The 22,196-nt window shown below is 42.4% G+C and overlaps 3 protein-coding genes across 3 annotated transcripts; 2 read left to right on the top strand and 1 right to left on the bottom strand.

The window, feature by feature from the left end:
* Positions 1-993: 993 nt before the first annotated feature.
* LOC102718955 (calcium-transporting ATPase 7, plasma membrane-type) lies at positions 994-4,204 on the top strand. Its single transcript, XM_006661716.1, has one exon. It carries the CDS (start codon positions 994-996, stop codon positions 4,141-4,143), a length of 3,150 nt encoding a protein of 1,049 aa, XP_006661779.1. The 3' UTR covers positions 4,144-4,204.
* Positions 4,205-7,383: 3,179 nt separating this feature from the next.
* LOC102713123 (probable histone H2A variant 2) lies at positions 7,384-8,325 on the bottom strand. The gene is made up of 2 exons (XM_006662295.3): positions 8,192-8,325; positions 7,384-7,937 (listed from the first exon to the last, which is right to left on the bottom strand). The coding sequence occupies exons 1-2, from the start codon at positions 8,312-8,314 to the stop codon at positions 7,641-7,643; spliced, it is 420 nt and encodes a 139-aa protein (XP_006662358.2). The 5' UTR covers positions 8,315-8,325; the 3' UTR covers positions 7,384-7,640.
* Positions 8,326-17,775: 9,450 nt separating this feature from the next.
* Positions 17,776-19,398, top strand: LOC121055474. Its single transcript, XM_040527946.1, has 2 exons — positions 17,776-18,295; positions 18,400-19,398. The coding sequence occupies exons 1-2, from the start codon at positions 17,948-17,950 to the stop codon at positions 18,958-18,960; spliced, it is 909 nt and encodes a 302-aa protein (XP_040383880.1). The 5' UTR covers positions 17,776-17,947; the 3' UTR covers positions 18,961-19,398.
* The last annotated feature ends 2,798 nt before the right edge of the window (positions 19,399-22,196 follow it).

Raw genomic sequence — 22,196 nt, 5'->3', positions numbered from 1 at the left:
TAAACTTGATATCGAAACGTAAGTATTTTCTGACATTAGTCATATTATTATCTACGCCATTAATTATTTTCCGTTTTACGTGCAACCTATACCCTCTCACTCTCGTATATAGGTTTATCGTTCACGAACCAATATCGTGATCTCTTTTTCCGTATAAAACTTAATCCATGCTAACTAAGTCTTGTTTAGTTTGCAAAAAATTTTTGCAAAAACATCACATCAAAACTTTAAACACACATTTGAAATATTAAACGTAGTCTAATTATAAAACAAATTTCAGATTCCGCCTGGAAACCGCGAGACGAATCTTTTGAGTCTAATTAATCTATCATTACCATATCTTGGTTACTGTAGCATTTATGGCTAATTAAGTCTTAATTAGGCTCAAAAAATTCATCTTACTATCACCTCCATAACTATATAATTAGTTTTAATGTTTATATATATTTAATACTTTATTTAGATGTCTAAAAATTTAATACGGTGTTTTTAAGAAAAATTTTTGGGAACTAAACACCCCCTAACTAACTGGAAAACTGTTCGGCAATCCCAACGCTCCTACAATGCTACAACCGCAAACAGCTAGTATCATCTATTCCAAGCTGCCATGCTGTGAACTTTCGTCCCATTTCCTTGCCTGCACGGATGCATTGGTTGCTTGCTGTTGGCGATTTCCATGCAACTTCGTTGAGTTCGTTGAGTTCGTTCCCTCCCAGCCCCTGTCCCAGTGTATATAAACTACACACGCTATTGGGCTTATGCATGTTCATCATCGATTTCATCAGCAAGGTTTGAGAGTACACAAATCGATCGATCAATCTCCCATTTTAATTGTGTTCGTCGGCACAGCAATCTTTTCGCCTCCATCGATCCCCAAATCCATCTCGCTCTCGCAAATTTGTCATCTTTCTTTGGTTTTTGGAAGAAAGTTGATACCTTTGGGGGTTCTTGGTTTCATTCGTGTGCTGAATTTGACTGACCGATCGGATTCGGATGGAGTGCGCCGACTACCTGATCGGCTCCGGGCGGAGGTGCCCGTCGTCGTCGTCGCCGCCGTCGACGTCGAGGGAGGCGGCGTGGTGCCCGGAGAAACAGTGGCGGAAGGCGGCCAACGTCATCACCACGTGCCACAGGCTGGTGCGGCTCAGGTTGGCTCGCCTCGGCTTCCTCTCCGCCGCCATCGTGCGACGAGCCAATTCGTACGTGGAGATTCACGTCGACGACGACGACGACGCGCTGGGCGTCTCCTGCGGCGGCGATGGCGAGGCCGTCGTGGCGTTCACGGTCGCGGCGGACGACGAATCGTTCAAGGGACTCGTCAAGGACAGGCGCGAGGGCCGCTTGCGAAGCCTGGGTGGCGGCGGAGGTGTCGCGGCGGCGCTGGCGTCCGGCGCGGAACGTGGCATCCGCGGCGACGGCGCCGACGTGGCGCGACGCAAGGCGGCGTTCGGTGAGAACACGTACCCGAAGCCCAAGCCCAAGAACTTCTTCCGCCACGTCTGGGACGCGCTCGCCGACGTCTTCCTCATCGTGCTCCTCGTCTGCGCCGTCGTCTCCCTCGCCTTCGGCATCAAGGAGCACGGCCTCAAGGACGGCTGGTACGACGGCGTCAGCATCTTCCTCGCCGTGTTCCTCGTCGCCGCGGTGTCCGCGGTCAGCAACCACAGCCAGGCCAAGAGGTTCGACAAGCTGGCCCGGGAGTCCGAGAACATCACGGTGAGTGTCGTCCGCGCCGGGCGGAGGCAGGAGGTCTCCATATTCGACGTCGTCGTCGGCGACGTGGTGGTGCTCAAGATCGGCGACGTCGTCCCCGCCGACGGCGTGTTCCTGGAGGGCCACGCTCTGCAGGTCGACGAGTCGAGCATGACCGGAGAGCCGCACCCCGTTGAGATTGACGCCAGAAGGAGCCCCTTCCTCGCCTCCGGCGTCAAGGTCGTCGATGGCTACGGCAAGATGGTCGTCACCGCCGTCGGCACGGACACGGCGTGGGGCGAGATGATGACCAGCATCACCAGGGAGAACACCGACCCGACGCCGCTGCAGGAACGCCTCGAGAGGCTCACCTCCAGCATCGGCAAGATCGGCGTCGCCGTCGCGCTGCTCGTCTTCACCGTCCTCACGGCGAGGCACTTCACCGGCAGCACCAAGGACGATCAGGGCAGCCCGCTGTTCGACAAGCGCAACGTCACGTTCAACGCCGTGTTCAGCGGCCTCGTCGGCATCTTCCAGCAGGCGGTCACCATCATCGTCGTCGCCATCCCCGAGGGACTCCCTCTCGCCGTGACACTCACGCTCGCGTTCTCCATGAAGAGGATGGTGAAGGAGAACGCCCTGGTGCGCCGGCTGTCGGCGTGCGAGACGATGGGATCGGTCACCGCCATCTGCACCGACAAGACCGGCACGCTCACCCTCAACCAGATGAAGGTGACGGAGTTCTGGGTCGGCCCCGACCGGGCACACTCCGTCGCGGCGGTTGCCGGCGGCGTGGTCAGCTCGCTCTGCCAGGGCGCCGGGCTCAACACCACCGGGAGCGTGTACAGGCCGGACAATGTGTCGCTGCCAGAGATCACCGGCAGCCCGACCGAGAAGGCGCTGCTGTCATGGGCGGTGGAGGAGCTCGGCATGGACGCCGGCGCGCTCAAGAGGAAATGCAAGGTGGTGCACGTCGAGGCATTCAACTCCGACAAGAAGCGAAGCGGCGTGATGGTCAAGGACGCCGCCACCGGCGAGGTGACCGCACACTGGAAAGGCGCCGCAGAGATGGTGCTCGCGAGCTGCTCGACGTACGTCGGCGCAGACGGCGTGGCGCGTGAGCTTGGCGTGGAGCAGAGGAGGAAGCTTGAGCAGGTGATCAATGACATGGCGGCGGCGAGCCTCCGGTGTATCGCCTTCGCCTATAAGCAAGTCGTCGACGGCGACGGCCACTCAACGATCGATGACGAGGGACTCACATTACTGGGCTTCGTCGGTTTGAAAGACCCCTGCAGACCGGAGGTGAGGTCCGCCATTGAAGCGTGCACCAAAGCCGGCATCGCTGTCAAGATGGTCACCGGCGACAACCTCCTCACGGCGCGTGCCATTGCCAAGGAATGCGGCATCATCTCCGACGAAGACACCACCGGCGTCGTGATCGAGGGGCACGTGTTCCGCGCCATGTCGCCGGACGAGCAGCTCGGGATCGTCGACAAAATCCGCGTGATGGCGCGGTCGCTGCCCCTGGACAAGCTGGTGCTCGTCCAGCGCCTGAAGCAGAAGGGCCACGTGGTGGCCGTCACCGGCGACGGCACCAACGACGCGCCGGCTCTGAAGGAGGCCGACGTCGGGCTGTCCATGGGTGTCCAGGGCACCGAGGTCGCCAAGGAGAGCTCCGACATCGTCATCCTCAACGACAACTTCGACACGGTGGTGACGGCGACGCGCTGGGGACGCTGCGTCTACAACAACATCCAGAAGTTCATCCAGTTCCAGCTCACCGTCAACGTCGCCGCGCTCGTCATCAACTTCGTGTCGGCGGTGACCACCGGCAAGATGCCGCTGACGACGGTGCAGCTCCTGTGGGTGAACCTGATAATGGACACCATGGGCGCGCTGGCGCTCGCCACGGACACGCCGACGGATGGCCTCATGCGGCGGCCACCCATCGGCCGCACGGCGCCGCTGATCAGCAACGCCATGTGGCGCAACCTCGCGGCGCAGGCGGCGTTCCAGGTGGCCGTGCTGCTGGCGCTCCAGCACCGCGGGCGCGACGTGTTCGGCGCCGGCGAGAGGGCGAACGGCACCATGATCTTCAACGCGTTCGTGCTGTGCCAGGTGTTCAACGAGTTCAACGCGCGGGAGATCGAGAGGAGGAACGTGTTCGCCGGCGTGGTCCGCAACCGGATGTTCCTCGGCATCGTCGCCGTGACGGTGGCGCTGCAGGTGGTGATGGTGGAGGTGCTGACGAGGTTCGCCGGCACGGAGAGGCTCGGGTGGGTGCAGTGGGGCGCCTGCGTCGGCATCGCCGCCATGTCGTGGCCGATCGGGTGGGCCGTCAAGTGCATTCCGGTGCCGGAGCGGCCGTTCCACGAGATCATCGCGGCGAGGTGGAGGTCGTCTGTTCGTCATAATAAGCATCAGCGCTCCGTTGTTCATGTCTCCCATTAGCTTAGTTGATTCTTTAATTATGCTACTGTGTATTATTTACAAACTTGTGATAGAATATAATATATGAATTAATATATCTTTTTCATATATATGTCCAGATTTATTAGTAATCATATAAAGAGATAAAAAACAAACTTATAATATAGAATAAAGATAATACATCTAGCCTAGCTTAATTAGTAGGGATTTTTTAACATTATTAAAAAATATCTCAAGTTACCAAGAATTTTAATATAAATTTTTGGTATCTCAAGGTATCACATCTTTTACACTATAAAGTCTGGTATCTTAAGATACTTTTTCAAGAACGGTAAAAAAAACCCAATGGTAAAAAAACTTTAATTAGTAAGTTTTTTACCATCCTTGAAAAGTAATTTAAGATACCAAGAATTTTAGTACTAAAGTTACCATACTTTTTATATTATATAAAAAGAGTGATAACTTGAGTTACTTTTTTTAAAAGATCCTAATTAGTACGTGGTATAGAAAGTAGGTTGGCAGAAGTTTTAGGCCGGACACCTAAATTCAGATGGACAACCAAATCGCATTACATCTGGCCTAGTTAATTACATGGTACTACATTCGCCCCCATCATCTTTGTCCTATAATTTAAACTACATATCTGTATTTATTATGGTACGGGAGCAATATATCAAGTCTGTTACCAGAAGTTTTAGGTCGGACACCTAAATTAAGGACAACAGAATCTCAACCTGAATTTCAGTACGGGATGGCATGCATCATGCATTTGTTCGACGCCTGAAGGCCCCTATCAGAAGCAAGAAACTGTGCTTGCCAAATGCAATTCTTGCCGTCAAACAGAAATAACGTTTCTTGCCAAGATAATTTTATATCCTTGAGAGTGTGATGGGAGTATTGTATTTTGAGAAATTTCGTAGTACTAGAGAAAAAAAAAACTAGGTCTACCAAATATTTAGTGCTAAACTCGTATGAAAGTTTCTTCTTCTGAATGTTCGGCACGAGAATTAGAATCGGATCCTTAGGTATTGTAATAAGTTACTAAGGTGTGACTCACAAAACAGTTCTTTCGGTCACTCCATATGCTCAGCAGCTCAGTTAGTCAGCTCAGAGCTGGGATCAGGTTATTTTTAGACCTGAACACCGAAAGAACTTCAGTGTGCTTCCAGGATGTTTCTTTCAAAGAACTCGATCTCCTTTTCCTGTCGGAATGGGTTTCGCCTTTGCTTAGGCCTAGTTTCCAAATTTTTTTTGCAAAAATATCACATCAAATCTTTAGACACCTAAATAAAACATTAAACATAGATAAACCAAAATACTAATTACACAGTTACGAAAGAAATCTTAAGACAAATCTTTTGAGCCTAATTAGAAAGTGAATAGCCTACTCTACAATGCAGAGACAAATGGTCTTTGAGTGTACTTAGGCCTTGTTTAGTTAGCAAAATATTTTGGCAAAAGAGTCACGTCGAACATTTGACCGAATGTCAGAAGAGGTTATAAAAAACAAATTTCAGATTCCGCCTGAAAATCGTGAAACGAATCTTTTGAGTCTAATTAATCCATTATTAACACGTGTTGGTTATTGTAGCACTTATGGCTAATCATATCCTCATTAAGCTCAAAAGATCCGTCTCACGATTTTCTTCATAACTGTGTAATTAGTGTTAATGTTCATATATATTTAATGCTTTATTTAGATGTTTAAATATTTGATGTGATGTTTTTGGAAAAAAAAATGAGAACTAGACACGGCCTTACAGGTTAATATGGAATAAAGTATTTGCAGCGTGGCAGATGCTCCTTTGCAAGTTTCCAGTGCCAGTTCTTTCTCTGTTGCTAGTCGCTACGCGGTAAAAAGATCAGTTGAATAATTTAGTTTACACGTCTTCAGATTTAACCACTCCTGACACCGTAAAAAAAATCACTTGTGATTTATTTTAAACGTCGTCTCATATTTACCAAGCAGGTTCTTGATGAAGAGATCTCAACTGCTACCTCATGTTTCATAATACTAAGTTTTATCTAAATTCATTTATTAATAAAAGTATATAATTTATATATGTATCTACGAAACGGAAGGAGTAATAAACATGCAGTCGAAGCAAATCACATAGGTTGTGCACTGAGTAGTGAACACAAAAGAGATGTGAAATACTCTATGTTGAATTTTACTCTAAACAGAAGCATCTAAATCTTACAGCCAGGTTACAGATTATGCCCCTATTTGGGGAGCCTCTGAAAACGACAGCTAGAATGTAGAAAATAAACTAAAACCAGAAGCTGAGAAACACAGTTTTTCTATATTATCACCACTGTTTCTTTGAATCTTTATCTGCCCCCAAACAGGTCCTGTGAGAAGTTTCAAAGAGCCTAACTTCAGAACTTTTTGTTGAACCAATTCAACCAAGTCCATTTTTACTAACGACCTATAGGAATGTAAATTCGTCGGAAATAACAAAATCCACATCCACATACATCAACTTTTTAAACATGAAGGGTTGTACTGAGGACAAAAGAAGTGTGTATTTCCAGCCCATGTTGATCAACTGAAGAAACATCTAAATCTTTCATGTAGATGAGTAGTTTCAGAGATACTTTGCAACTTCAGAAAAATTCCGACAGCAACCTATACGAATGTAAAATTACATGCAACAGAGACGGTTATCAACCATACATCACGTTTCACATTGACCATTGCTGATCACACCTGCTAATCAGTTGTAAATGCAAGTTCAAAGATTCACAGGTATTAGATGGACAATTTACTTGGCATTGACAGGTGTAACAACTGTCTGCAAATAACATCAATTCATCAATCAGAGTGAAACAAATGAAAAGTTGAGGCAATGACATTCACTATCACCGATATGAAAATTTGAAGATGGCCAAGTCACTTTGGAATAAAAAAAGAACATTTCACATTTGCACAAAACTATGCTTCACAAGACGTTGCAAACATTCTATAAAAAATACTGTGTTCCAAACAGGGCGTAAACACACTAGTAAATCCATAAAACCACAAGCTCTGATTTCTGATGCATTCTGGATTGAGCGCCTGAGCCCTTGAATGAATCATATTACTACCCCCATCAACAAAAGACAGCATTAGCAAGCCTAAGACCACTGTAAACATGAACATATCCAGCTTCCCAGAATGAGCCTAAACAACAGAGGCAGCCTCAGCCTCAGCCTCAGTCAGATTGCAAACCATCACAAATTCACAAGCAAGCATGGTCATCAACAGGAATAACCAAAGCATTAGCTAGCCACCAACAGAGAGAGAATATAAGCAGTTTCACATCACAAACTACACCTGCTGCTGCTGCTGCAAGTCAAAGTCTTCTTCCCTACCAATTACCAAAGGTTTACCAAGGCATTACACAGATACAGGAGCACCTAAATTCAAGGTAATCACCACAACAAGCAGTCCTAAGTGATTTAAGCACAACTAGTAAAAAAGATAACTGGGGATTTTTTTTCTTTCAGTAATCCCCTTGCAGAGAGGAGCCATTGCTTCACTCCTTGGCGGTCTTGTTGATGAGGGACTTGTGGATGTGCGGGATGACGCCGCCGCCGGCGATGGTGCCCTTGATGAGGGTGTCGAGCTCCTCGTCCCCGCGAATGGCGAGCTGCAGGTGGCGCGGGGTGATGCGCTTCACCTTGAGGTCCTTGCTGGCGTTGCCGGCGAGCTCCAGCACCTCGGCCGTCAGGTACTCGAGGATCGCCGCGGTGTACACCGCCGCCGTGGCCCCGACGCGGCCGTTCGCCGACACCCTCCCCTTCAGCTGCCTGTGGATACGCCCCACCGGGAACTGCCGCGACATTGCCAACCAACAAGAGGCATATCATCAGACGACGACATGAACAGTAAATCTGGCCAGAAACTAAAAGGCGTGCTGCTAACGAAGCTAAGAACGGAATCGCCCGCCGAGCTACCCAGATCCAAGAAATTTGCAGCCAAGAAACCGCCCAAGAATCCTCTACATTCCTGCGCTCCTAGCCGAGAGCAACCCGAGACATGGAGGATTGGAGGGGGCGGGAGGGAGAAGGGGCCGGTAAGAAGAACCTGGATCCCGGCGCGGGAGGAGCGGGACACGGGCGCCTTCTTGCGGTCCTTGTCCTTGTCGGCGGCGGCCTTCGCCGCCGTCGTCTTCGCCGCGAGCAGCCCCTTCCCTCCCTTCCCCGCCATCTCCCTCCTCCTCCTTCCTCCGCGAGCAAGCAGCACCGAAACTCTCTCTCTCTCTCTCTCTCTCTCTCTCTCTCTCTCTCTCTCTCTCTCTCTTCCTCTCCTTGTGGTCTCGCCGAAGAATTTATGCCGGTTTGGGGAGGAGCGGGGGGGGGGGGGGCGGAGGTTTTGGAGGGAAACGTGGGGAATTTTTTGGCGGGCGACGCGAGTTTTTCGCGAACTTTCGAATTTTCCGCGCGGCTCGAAAATTTTGGGCGGCGGCGTCGGGAGAGGAAGAAGGCGTAAAGGAGACAGTACTAGAAGAGTTTGGGCCGCGTTTGGGCCGCAGAAATGGCGGGCCGGGCTTCCCCTTCCCAACTTTGCAGGGTCGGTCCATGGGCCGGCTACTGTTTCCGGCCCATTAGGATGGGACTCGTGTTGATGGCCCACCACAGTAGGACGGGTTACGTGAAGCCCATGTTCCGGACAAGTTTAATGGGCCTGTAGGTTAGTGGGCTGCCTCGGCCCATTCTCCATTTACGTCCAGGAGTTGTGGGCTTGCCAGACAAGGCCTATGGATCACAATTGGTTTAATTTGTTGGGCCATGCTGGTGGATTTGGTAGGTCAGCTAGGATGTCTATTTGCTATCCTTCCAAACGGCAGTAATCCTCTGTTAGTACGAGGAGTTTGGAAAACTTTCCCCGGCGCATAAAACGCAGGGGAAATTAGTGCAGGATAAATTAAGTATTATTTAAAAAATTAAAAATATATTAATATGATTTTAAAGTAATTTTATAAAATGCATCGAGTAGTCGTTCGAAAAATTGTACGCATAAGAAACAAATAGAAGTTAGGAAAAGGAGTCAAACAAACCCTGAGTCAAAATGCCACTCTCCCATATTTTCGAAGGGCTAACATTTCCTCTCTTTTCTTTTTTCATTCATCGTATCTCAATTCTATTTCTCTTATAGATTTTCTTTTCCTTGTACTAGAGATGTGATAGCATTTTCTATTGCGATAGCTTCCATCCTAATGTTATTATCAAATTACTCCATCCGTCCCAAAATAATTTTATTTTTCATACATCCCACATATATGAATACAAAATGAAAAAAGTTTATCAAATCATAATGCAATTATCTCTCACTTTATCTAGTTTCAATGGATTTGTTCTCTAATTTCACTTACTCTAATGTAACGATTGCTCCTGTTTTTGGACAACCAAGATGATTTTATTTTGAATATATTAAGTGTACATAGAATTTGTGATGTTAGTAGGAAAAGGCCTAATGTAATGAAAGGTGTCATAGGAAAAATTAATATGTTAAGTACATATGGATTCCCTATATGGTGGTTTACATCTTTGTGTCATGGTCGGCCCTTCTTCATCATCTCGGATGCCCTCTCCAACCACATCCCTTGCACCACTTACATGACTTTAAGACAGCATCATAATCCTTGATTAGTTCCAACTTTCAGCTACAAGCCACAGCTTTCAACAGCATACATCCACAGCTTCCAACAAAGACGGTTTCACCTTTTAGGTAGGAAGAAACTACAAGCAACTCCAAATTTTGGGTATCGATGAAATGGACGCTACAATAATTTTAGGTTACTAGTAAAATACCTATGCTTTGCTATGGAAATATATTACAAAATATTGTAACATTTTTTTAGCTATACTAATATCACTTGTTTGAACCAAAATGAAATATTCCATAATATCAGAAAATACCATGGGCTAATTTGCAAAAGACCTGTAGAAAGCAATGGGGTGGCAGATTCACTACCACCACCATTAAAAACATTTAAAGTAATATAGATGATACAAACTTCACGGTTTCATTGAAATCCGACTTCCAAGTCAGGTTCTCGGATGCATCCAATTGAAACGCATGAATTTTTCAAGTGGACTTTGAGGAACCTTTCAACCAAAACTAACACAAAATTGATCTGCGTCTAGCGCTCCAGCCATGTACACCTAGCAAGCACCGTCGAATTGAGGGTTGTTTGGATTGTTGCCAACATAAACCTACCAAAATACTGACAAGTTAAATTTTGGGTTGAAAATGTTGACATAAGTAGGATCATGTGGTCGTTTTGCCAAATTTTCAATATCATGGCCTTTTTAGCAATCTAAAAACCAATGCTGGAAAATAAATTTTATTAAAAAAACTTAAAATTAATTCCTTAAGATTAAAATTTTAAATTTTGTCTTACAAGCATAAGTGAAAAGATGGGATGCAAAACTAATCACCTCGCCAAGGACATGGATAGATCTGCCTCTATCTAGATCCACACATTTGCAATAATCACCTCACCAGTGCTTATGCTTATAAGCCCTAAACCCTAAACCCTGTGTGGGCCGAGAAAGTAGGAGGGAGGAGAGAAAAGTGTTGAGGACATGCCATGTGGCCATCATGGTTCGAGCTCCACCCAAATCCGTCGAGCTCCGCTACTATATCCACCCACCACCTAGTTCCGTGCAAATACACCCACCTCCGAGCTATGCCTAGATCCACACAACCCCTAAGGAGAGGTCGGATCAACGCAAGGAGAGAAGGGGCAACGAGCTCGTCGGTCCAGAACGCCTTGAATCACTCATCTATGTCATTGAGCTAGGGAGAGGAGGAGCGTCTCTATCACCGTTGAGTTGGGGAGAGAAAGTGCACCTCCATCGTCCATCGTCCACACTATCGGGTCGGAGAGAGGACAACAGAGAAAGAGGATTGATGGGTGGCGACAGAGAGAGAAGAGTGGGGAGAGGGGATTAGTGGGCAGCGACAAAGAGGAACCGATGAGGGCCCTGGTAAATGGGTGCCAACTGGATAGATGCAGCATATAGTGGGAGATAAATATATAGGTGTATTAGTAACAAATATGTTAGTTCTAGGGTCTTTAATATGATGTTTTTAGTTTCTAGCATGATTAGGGACTAAAATAGAAAACATCATTGGTCTCGCTCAAAACCATGTGTGCATTATAGGTATCATTTTCTTTGAGCAGCTTCGTCCTAGTTAGAAGACGATAATACTTATCGAGGCTATATATATCATTTATGCCCTCATCCAAAATTGCAGGAAGAAGAGTAAAAAAAAAAATCTGCTCTCCTTGATTCGCCTCCTGCCTCTAAATTTCTGAAACCATCTCTGTGGTCGTCGTGGGTCCCACCCGTCAGAGTTGAGTGGGCCCGGCTGTGACGCCGACCTGACACCTACCGGTCACGTCCCATCAGGCCTTGCATGATCGTCTTCAGTCTTGAGGTCGTCAAATATGTCTCTCAAATGGTGATTTGTTGTTGGATTAGCCACAGATGTTGCCATCTCCTACCTCCGTACATAATAATTTTATTTTTCGTTTTTCTGTGTCTAATGTTTTACCATTCGTCTTATTTAACTTTACCGCGGTTCAGTTTTATGAAGAAACACTGTTTTCGTAAACAGTTTTAGTAGTCCGCTTCCGAGTAACAGTAATATAGATATGTTTATATAATTAATAATTGACTACATAACTCAAAAGAGAAGAGAAATGTTTTTTTTAATCAGTTTTTTTCTAATTTTTATGAATACGGTGATTTTTAATGTGATGGGAGGTGAAAAAAAACATACGACGCCGTTTTTAAGTAGTACGCATAATAACATCTCACGATTAATATTTTCTCATAATATAGCAAATTATCTAACTACTCCTTTATCTCAACCAATTATAATCATTCCTTATTAACTTTCTTCGTATATTTTCTCATCTCATCTCTCTTTAATTAAAAAAATCTAGAAATACGTATATATTATGAGAGATGAAGTATTATCACTATTATTGAATATTAGTAAATCATTTTCCTCTGAGCATTAGTGGATGACTAGGATGGCACTAAAAGTATACGGAAGAGGTCACTGCCAGTACCACCACTGTAAAAGATAAGATTGGTTAGATGATGTGGCACATCTAACCAAACAAATTCCAACTGATTAATTACATGAATAGCAATTCAACTACACAATTTTTTTAAAAAAAAGTTGCATATCAGTACATGATCTGCTCCCCTTTCTCTAATAAAACGATAAGGTGGTGATGTCTCTGTCATGCCATATCAGTATTGCTCCTCTCCTATGCTCACTGCAACAGCAGCATCTTTTTATTTTTCTCTTCAGCATCACCAGGCAGCATATCTCCCTATCCTATTCCCCTTTTAATAAATTGGTTTTGTTTACCAATCACATCCGTTTCTGTGACCACTCCCTTCTCTGTCAACACCATAACAGATAGGTACTCAAGCCCGTTCGTTCCCCCTCTTGCTAAACTCACTTGGATTCTCTTATTTTCACGCGCACGCTTTCTGTTAAACCGTGTATTTTTTATAAAATTTTTATAGAAAAGTTGTTTAAAATCATTTTAATCTATTTTTAAATTTTTATAACTATTAATTAATTAATTATATACTAATATATTATTACATCTTCCACGCCAGTTAACTAACAACTGAATGCGGCCTCACTCCTTTCTAGAATAATTTTATTTTTCATGCAGAAAATATTGATAACAAGCAAAAAAAAATATAAGACCCACTTTATTAACCCTCAATAGAATTGTCCTCCAGTTTATCTAGATCCAATACAATAATTGTTATATTCTTTTGCAAACTTCAATGCAATGGTTACTTAAAAAGAAGGGTAAAATAATCTTATTTTAAAACGGAGGAATTTGTCGAGAATATTAAGAGAGAAGTACTCAATAATTTTGTGGATTATTGGATAGGTTCTATTCTGCTATTGGTACTAGTACTGTCCTACAGCTTTGTTGATAGGGTTAACCTGATCAGGGCATGGCAGAAATGATTGGCTTGGGGAAAGAAGAACAAGAAGAAAAAGAAAAGGCAAAGGTTAGGTTTGATGGTCACATGAACTATGTTGCCCCTGGACCATGGCCATAAAGTTGTTACACTGTGTACAGCTACTGTTCACAAGTTTTTTGCTTTGACTTTTATGACTCCAACATCTTTTGACAGGTATTGTTGGAAAGACTAATCACCAGGGCTGACTGTATAAATCAGAGTGGAAAATGGTTAATCCTGAAAAGAGTAGGCACTTACCACTTCGCAGGCACCAGTAGGATAAATAGATGAATTATCTTTTCCCATTACATGAAAGATATAATTACACCATCTTAACAGACGTCTAGTAAATGGATGGCATGAGCGAAATTACATCATCTTAACAGACGTCTAGTAAATGGATGGCATGAGCGAATCCATGACCTTCCAAAATTTATACTAAAAATTACTCAGGTTTGTAGACGTAAAAGTTAACCAAAGAAACTTCTCGACCGATTATTCCATATGATCAAAACATATATCACAATCTAATAAATTACAATATACTTAATATAAGAAGAGAGAATTGCCACTTGCAAGCTTACAAACCAAACCAATGAAATGTGGTCCAAGCTACCAAGGGTTTTGATTAGCTGGGTTTGTGAAGCATCAAGCAACCCCATCGTAGTAGACAATTGTTGGACAAGCCAGCAAGGTACTAGAAGCAATGTGCTGCAACAAGTTTTATGTGTTTTGGTCAGGGATAAGGTGACAGAGCAAGGCAGGCACTCACCAGGTGTGCCTTGGTCCTGACTCCTGAGGTGACTTGCAGAAAGAGGTGTTCAGCTCTGCCTAGCTACACTCCTATCTGGTCTCATCGTCCATGTTTTGTGGCAAGCAATCGCTTGAGTGAAAGCTTTCATCACTGATTGGGCTTGCATTAGAAGTGGAGTATTTTTCTGTGGCTAGTTGGGTATTTCACATTTCTGTAGACTGAGGTTAGTGTTTAGGTTTTCATTAAAAAAATATCAAACGGCATATTTACAAATAAAAAATAATATATAGATAAAATTTTTACATATGTATTCTTAATGATCTGAAAGTCAAAATTGAAAAATAAACTTTGGTAAAAAACCCCAAAATTCAACTCTAAATTTAAGGTTAAAAATTTAATTTTAGCTTATATATAATTATGTTCTTTGTAATGCATGGTTTTATATGAGGCCATTTTTAGTTCCCAAAAATCTTCGCGTTTACCCGTCACATGTATATAGCAAATATAGTTACAAAACAACTAATTGTATAATTCTAAAAGGACTTTGCTAAACGAACCTTTTGAGTCTAATTAGTCCATACAAAAAAATTTGAAAGAGATAGTCCACTGCAACAAAGGTAAACATAGGATTGTAAGTGACAAAGGAGTAACCACATGAGCTACCTCTTGGTTATTTCATCCAATAACCTACCAAGATTATCCATTTCATAGGAATTTCAACGAAAATGATAGGATTTACACCTTTGTTTCAAAGGTTTAGGACTTTTTCTTATATGATTAGAATCATCCAAATTTCTAAGTTTTTCCTACAAATCAAAGGGTTCTTAGTTTAATTTTCGTAAAAGTCTGATAAAGTCCACTATTTTAATATAGTACTATTGTCGTCCTAAAATAAAAATGATTTTGGCTACATGTTTATATTATGGGATAGAGGTGTAGCGGTGAATTGTAAAAACCTCTAAAGCAGTCTCCAAACTAATATAAATGGCAAGTACACGAAGCCCATAAAATTATGCTAGTTATATGGTTGTAGATATATTTATGATTGGTGCAATCTTCAGTTATTGGACTATCGAAAAAGGACATAAGCAGGGGAGATGTTGTCAATTATTTCAATTCTTGCCATTTTTTGTTGTAACCTTAATTTGTTAATTTTTATGACCAACTAAAACCGAATCGTCGCCTCTTTTTGGGTCCTCATTTTGTGATAACCGAATCTCCCATGCAACCGACTTAACCGAACCGAATAAACGAAGTAATGTCCACCTAGATTAGGTGGGGTTTCCCCCCTTATTATTCTCTATTTTCTATGGTATTACACGTACCTATTCGGAACTCCTAAATTAGGTTGGGTTTTTTAAAAAAATATAACATATCATATTTTTAAAATAAACTTCTAACTTCATACTAATCAACTCTATCATTTACGTTATTAAATAGCTATATCAAAAAACAATACTACATCCGTTTCATATTAAGTTAATTTTTCAGTTTCTAGATACAATATTTTAACTCTTCGTCTTATTTAAAATTTTTCTTGATTAATATTTTTATTATTACTGGATGATAAAACATAAATAATATTTTATGCGTGACTAATTTTTTTAAGTTTTTATATAATTTTTTAAATAAGAGGAATGATTAAACGATTAGACACAGAAATAAAAAAATAAAATTATTATAACTTCCATCTTATTTTAAGAATAGTACGGCCATAGGGTGGAGTACATCGGCAGGTGTCCACAAGATCTTACTGACCACGGTTTTCGCTGGGGATGAGTAGTACGTAGTAGCAGAGCAAGTTCAATAGTATAGCCAACCGTAACTAATTTAATAGTCAATGCATACAATAGTTAGCTACAAAACATCTCACATGTCATATACATATTTTATTTTAGAACCCGTGTACAGCTTGCTATAAATTAATAACCCACATTTCTTCTCTCTCCCCTTTTATCTTATTAAAATATACTTATATCTGGCTTATAGCCTACTCCCTGCTGCTCGTAGTACACCTCCAGTACAAAAGTTTATGTCGATTTCCGGTGCGTCAGCGGCCTCATAATTCCGGTACTTGCCGCACTGAAGTTTTTCTCGAAGTCACGTCAAATCTTTCGGGGGTACCACAGCGCTGACCATAAAATCTTCACCGCACAGCACACGAGGCTCTTCACTGAACGCATTTGTGTTTCGCCAGGGTGGGGGTTTCGAATTCGGATCAGGTTTCAGTTCGTCCTACAGGATTGAATTGGAACATGATGAATCGCATTGCAGCCCCTGCAAACGCATGAATTTTGTAGTTTTGTTTACGAAAACGATTCATTCCTTCTTGAATTGCTCCTAACCGAAAAGTCCCTCGACCAGCAAAAGATTCATGCAGAAGTGTAAATGGCTTGCAATTCAATTTTTCCTTTCGGTTAACAGACGAATGTGCCCTCATTTGGCTTTTTTTTGGGTGGTGAGGGGGGGGGGGGGTATATTTACAAATAGAAAATATTTGAGAATAAAATTTTCATATCTGTACTCTTGTCGATCTAAAACAAATGACGTAAAATAAAATATAATGAAAAACTCCAAATTTAATGTTGAAAATTTAAATTTTGGATAATGAGTATAAACAACAGCGAAAAGATGATGCCAAAAAATTATAGGAATGGAAATTAGAGTAAAGTTTGTTTAATTTATAGTTGATTTTGGGGTTTGAGATTGAGAAAATTTTAGGTTTGCTACTGTTTTATTCTGTTACTTTCATGTATACAAGCAATGTGTAATAAAGGTTAAGGGCTTCTTGGAACAAAACACGGGAATAAGAAAAAGGATTGGAGCGTTCTATCAACCTAAATCTTATAGATTGGAGAAACATATGAAAAGTAATGGAATAACCGTTAGGATCGAGCGTATAAAAATACAAGAATTAGAGAAGAGATAGATAAAGATTTCTTTTATAAAAAAAGTTGGACCTCAGGTTGAAAATGGTCCAATATTCCTATGTTGTGAGGCATTTTTAAGGAATTTAAAAGAAATTTGGAAAATGCATTCTTTTTTTTCTAATGAGTCATATATGATTTTCTTCGTACAAATCTAACTCTTGAAACTCGCACCAAAATTCATTTGATCCAAATGAGCCCTAAACTCGTCTTAAGATGTTGAAATCACTTCACAAATTATGCTATCCACCATCATCTTGTACATGTAAGATCATAACTAATACGTGTCTGAAATTCATCGCTAAAACTGAATTTTTGGAAGTATGTTAGGAAACATATCTTTACCAGGTTCCCAACTCTATTATCAATATTTATGCATGCATAAAATTAGCTCTTATATCCTAGATTAGATTTGAGGCATATATATGTATTTTCATTATAAATTATTTAGTTTTGGACTTCTTTTAGAGAAGGATGTAATTTTTATACCCAATACTTTTTTGGATAAAACCAATAAAACAATTTTGAGTAATAAAATATTAGCATTCTCTTTGACATGCCTAACAAGCTGCTGGAATACCAAATCTAATAACCCCGTCTTTTTGCTTTTACTTTTGATTATAAACTAAAATTTAAATTTTTAACCTTAAATTCGAAATAGATTTTGAGGTTTTATCATAGTTTATTTTTCAGAAAATAAGAACGTTAAAGACATGTATACAAACGTTTTATTTATAAATTATTTGTTATTTATAAATATATCATTGGCTTCTTTCTTAAAAAAGCAAAACAATCACCCCAAAATACAACTCATTCCCCTGGGAAAAAATTACACGCCACCTGTCAGGTGCCATGTCAGACCACATGCGGATAAGAACGGACACGTCGGATGCCACGCCACGAATGGTGCCACGTCAGCTCCCCTCCCACTCCTTTAAAACCCGGTCCCCTCTCCTCGTCTTCTTCCCCAAAAAATTCACAACAAAAAAAACGTCCCCAAAAAAGATCAAAAAACCCTAACCTCTCCGATCGAATCATCGAGCAGTCGCCGCCGCCGCCGCACCACGGCCATGTCTCCGGCCATCGCCGCGGCCTCTCAGGATCGGTGATCCCCTACTCTGTTGTTCCATTTCTTTGGCGTAATATGAGGGTTGCCGCCTCCGATCCGTCCCCGGCGCCGGCGAGGTCGATGCTGAAGCGGCTGTTCGATCGCCAGCTGCTGAGGGTGTCCCCCGCCGAGCGGATTCCAGCGGCGGCGGCTGGTGTTGGGGGTGAGAAGGATGAGGTGGAGCCGAGCTCGGTGTGCCTGGACGGCATGGTGCGCAGCTTCTTGGAGGACGGGAGCGGCGGCTTCGCGGGCGCGGGCGTGGGCGCCGAGAAGGCGGGGCATGGCGCGCGGCGCTGCAACTGCTTCCACGGCGGCGGTAGCTCAGACGACGATGACGATGAGGACGACACCGCCGCGAACTCCGACGTCGCGGAGACGATCAAGGTAGGCGGCGACCTGGTCTTGGTTTACTTTTCGCTTCTCTCTGGGCGGTGGCCGCGCCGCCCATGGCGTGCAAGGACTGACCTTTCGTCGCGCCGCGGTCGCAGGGGCTCGTGCACTGCGCCACGCTCCGGGAGCGCAACCTCCTCGCCGACGTCTGCGCCCACGCGGAGCGCCACCGCGCGGCGGGGGCGAGGAGGCGGGAGCTGCTTGGCCTGGTCGCCGCATCGCTCCGCGCCGCCGGGCACGACGCCGCCGTCTGCGTTTCGCGCTGGGACAAAGCCCCCTCCCACCCCGCCGGCGAGCACGCGTACGTCGACGTGCTCCTCCCCGCCGCCTCCGACCGCGGCGCCCGCGAGCGCGTCCTGGTCGACGTCGACTTCCGGTCCGCCTTCGAGGTCGCCCGCCCTACCAAGGCCTACCGCGCGCTGCTGCAGCGGCTGCCGCCGGTGTTCGTCGGCAAGGACGACCGCCTCCGCCTCCTCGTCGCCGCCGCCGCCGACGCCGCGCGCGCCAGCCTCAAGAAACGTGGCCTCCACCTCCCGCCCTGGCGCAAGCTCGAGTACATGCGCGCCAAGTGGCTGTCCCCTTACGACCGCGAGCCGCCGCCGCCGCCCGACGAGCCCGCCGCCGACGAGGTCGCCGGAGAGGAAACCGCCGCCGCGTAACAAAGAGGTGCCGCTTGGAATTTTCCACCTCCAGGAGGACCTAAACGCAAACTTAATTTTCTTCGATTTTACCAAATTTTCTTTTGGGAATCTCAAGTATTTTGGGGAGTGAGAAGAGTATGTATTACGCGAAATGGTGTAGTGTAGTGTTAGTATTAGGCAAAAAAAAAAAGAAGTGAAAAAAAATATTTTGGTTAGGATCGGATTAGCACCCTCTTTTGATCCAAATTATAAAAGCATATATTTTTGATTAGGTAGTAGCTTGATCTTGAATCTTGATACTACTACATGTTGAGAATTTGGCCACTAGGCTCCTGTTTGTTTTGAAATTTTGTAATAGTAACCAACAGGTTGCCCAGCAGAGACAAAGTTGAGGCAAGAGATGAACATCACACACGAAGCTGTTGATTTCTATGTTTGAGTTTTGATCCCTACAAATTTGAATCGTGCAATCACTTGTACCTGTCAATTATACATGTCTTATGAACGGTTTGGAATGTAGGTGTTGCATATAAAAAAATGGGATTTTTATTGTACAAAAATTTGTACTCTGTATAATCCAAATTGGAGTGTATGCTTCCAGGACCTTATGCAGAGAAATTTAGGGCCTTCTTTGAAAAAAAAACTGATAAGCTGTTTTTAGTCTTTTTCCGAGTTTCTAGAACAGTCTTTAGCCATGGTTTTAAATTAAATTAAAATAGTTAAAAGAACGGTTTTAGATAACGACGAAAGAAATACTCTTCCGCAAGATAAACTCAATAATATTATTTTTCATTGGGTCAATTCAATGCTAGGAGGGATGGTTTCAAACTGTTGACCGTTTATTTCCATCTTATTCAGAAAACGATAGAGTAGAAGTCCGTGAAGTGAAAATAAACAAAACCTTCAACTCTCTTATGAAAAAAAAGGCAAAATAGTCCAGTATTTTGACCCATTTTTCATCCAGTAATTTCAAGGTAAGGTGGCTATCTTGTCACCTAAAAGGAATATGCTCTCAATGGTGATAAAAAAAAAAGGATATTCTCCATCTTCTCGTATAAAAAACTAACTAAATTATTTTAAAAAAAAATCGGAGGTCGTTGTACTGTTGAAGCAACCAGGTGCCGGTTTTTACGAGGGAGACAAGGGTAAGTGGGAAATATATATTTTTTCCTTTAGTTCTTCCTGTTTCGATTTGAGTGCCTAAAAACCAAAATCTGGATCAAATGATTATCTTGGTGGTCTGCACAGGTTGGTGGGGCTGGATTAGGGATGGACGTGTAGATTTATTTAATTCTCATTTACTTACCCTGTAGGAGGACAATCTTGTTCTACCGGATTCTCTGTGGAGTTTGGATTTATTTTTTATTTGATATGTGGACTTTTATAGCTATGTTATTATTTGTGATATTTGAAATTTTTATGCAAATATATAAAATGATAAGTCATGTTTAAAATGTTTTTAGTAATAAATTAAATCATAATAGAATAATTAATAATTACATGTAAATCAAACATAACATATTTTTTAAATAAAATAAATGATTAAACATAACCACGTCAAATAAAAAGAGAATATTATAAGAGTAACAAGACAGATGGGTAACTAAAGCGAGAGTGGATCTCCGAGTAGGCCATTTTTTTGTGTTTGGTCCGTGGGCTTAAACCATGCACACTGAACATATGAATTGATGGCGTGTTTAGTTGGAAAAAAATTAGTTTGGTTGTCACATCGAAGATACAAATATTAAACGCAGTCTAATAAACAATTTATAGATTCCATCCAAAACCACGAGATAAATTTATTAAGCATAATTAATCTATTATTAGCAAATGTTTACTGTAGCATTATATTATCAAATCATGACACAATTAGGCTTAAAAGATTTATCTCGTAATTTACTCATAATCTGTGTAATACACTTAATATTTAATACATGTGTCCAAACATTCCATGCAATAACGTGAAAATTTTTGTTTGGTCAACTAAACATGACCCGAATTCAGCGAGATCATGAGCAGAGGGTGGATAGGTTGTTTTCGAGAGATTTGGGCTGCTACGGAGCATCATGCTCTACTCCTATGTTCTAATTATTTTTGGCTATGGTGGTAACCATTGGCCATGCAAAATAAATACTACATCTGTCTCTAAACATTTGACGTCGTTAACTTTAATATAAACATTTGACTATTCGTCTTATTCAATTTTTTTTATCAAATATATAAAGCTATTATATGCATAAAAGTATATTTAACAATAAATGAAATAATTATAAAAATAATTAATAATTATGTAAATTTTTTAAGTAAGATGAATAGTCAAACGTGTATAAAAAATTAATGATGTTAAATATTTAAGGAAGAAGTGAGTACTATGTTTCAAAAGGCTATATAATATAAAAAGAGGGCCACGTGGGCTCTGCTAAACAGTGTTAGGTTGCATTATGTTTTTAGCTAAAAGTGGTAATAACCCCTTATATTTGTGGATAGCGGGTAAGTTAGCAAGGGAGGTGTAATGATCATGTATGTGTACAGCAATCGTTCCATCTTAAAATATAACAATTTATTACGTGATTAGACATGGTGTAGTACTATAATTCATGTTTAGATCGTAATAATAGATAAAATATTACAATTTTACTCTCTCTTTCACGGGACTTTTAACTTTTTGCCACTATTTGACACATCCTCTTAATCCTCCTCACAGCTACGATAAAAGAGGCTTGGCAAATCTATTGCCACTCGCCATGTAAAAGTGGCAAATAGTTAAATTTCCCCTCTTCCACAAGTAATGTACGTATTTGTTTTTTTATACAAATGCTACGTATACAATGTGTCTCTTCGGTTTTGTTGGTGTATTAAATTAATATTTCACGCTCCTAGCATACAAACTTAATACATAATGCCTTGGTTTTTTAATGTAAGATGTTTGACTTTTTTAGTTACAACATTTGACCATTCGTCTTATTTAAAAAATTAGTATAAATATAAAAAATAATAAGTCGTGCTGAAAGTTGTTTTGATAATAAAGTAACTCACAAGCAAAAAATAATAATATTTTTATAATTTTTTAAATAAGATAAATGGTTAAACATTGCAAGTAAAAAAGTCAAACATTACGTTGTGAAAGGGAGAGAGTATTTGTTTGTATGCATATGACTTACCTTAAAATTAAAGACGCGAGGGACAATAATTCAATGCGAGACTATGCACGCAAATTCAAGCTCTCATCGTTTCGTTTTTTTGGAGGAATAAGC

Source organism: Oryza brachyantha, chromosome 10 (genome assembly GCF_000231095.2).
Source record: "Oryza brachyantha chromosome 10, ObraRS2, whole genome shotgun sequence".
In the NCBI taxonomy this organism is placed as follows: domain Eukaryota; kingdom Viridiplantae; phylum Streptophyta; class Magnoliopsida; order Poales; family Poaceae; genus Oryza; species Oryza brachyantha.
This window is presented reverse-complemented; position numbering and strand designations above follow the sequence as displayed.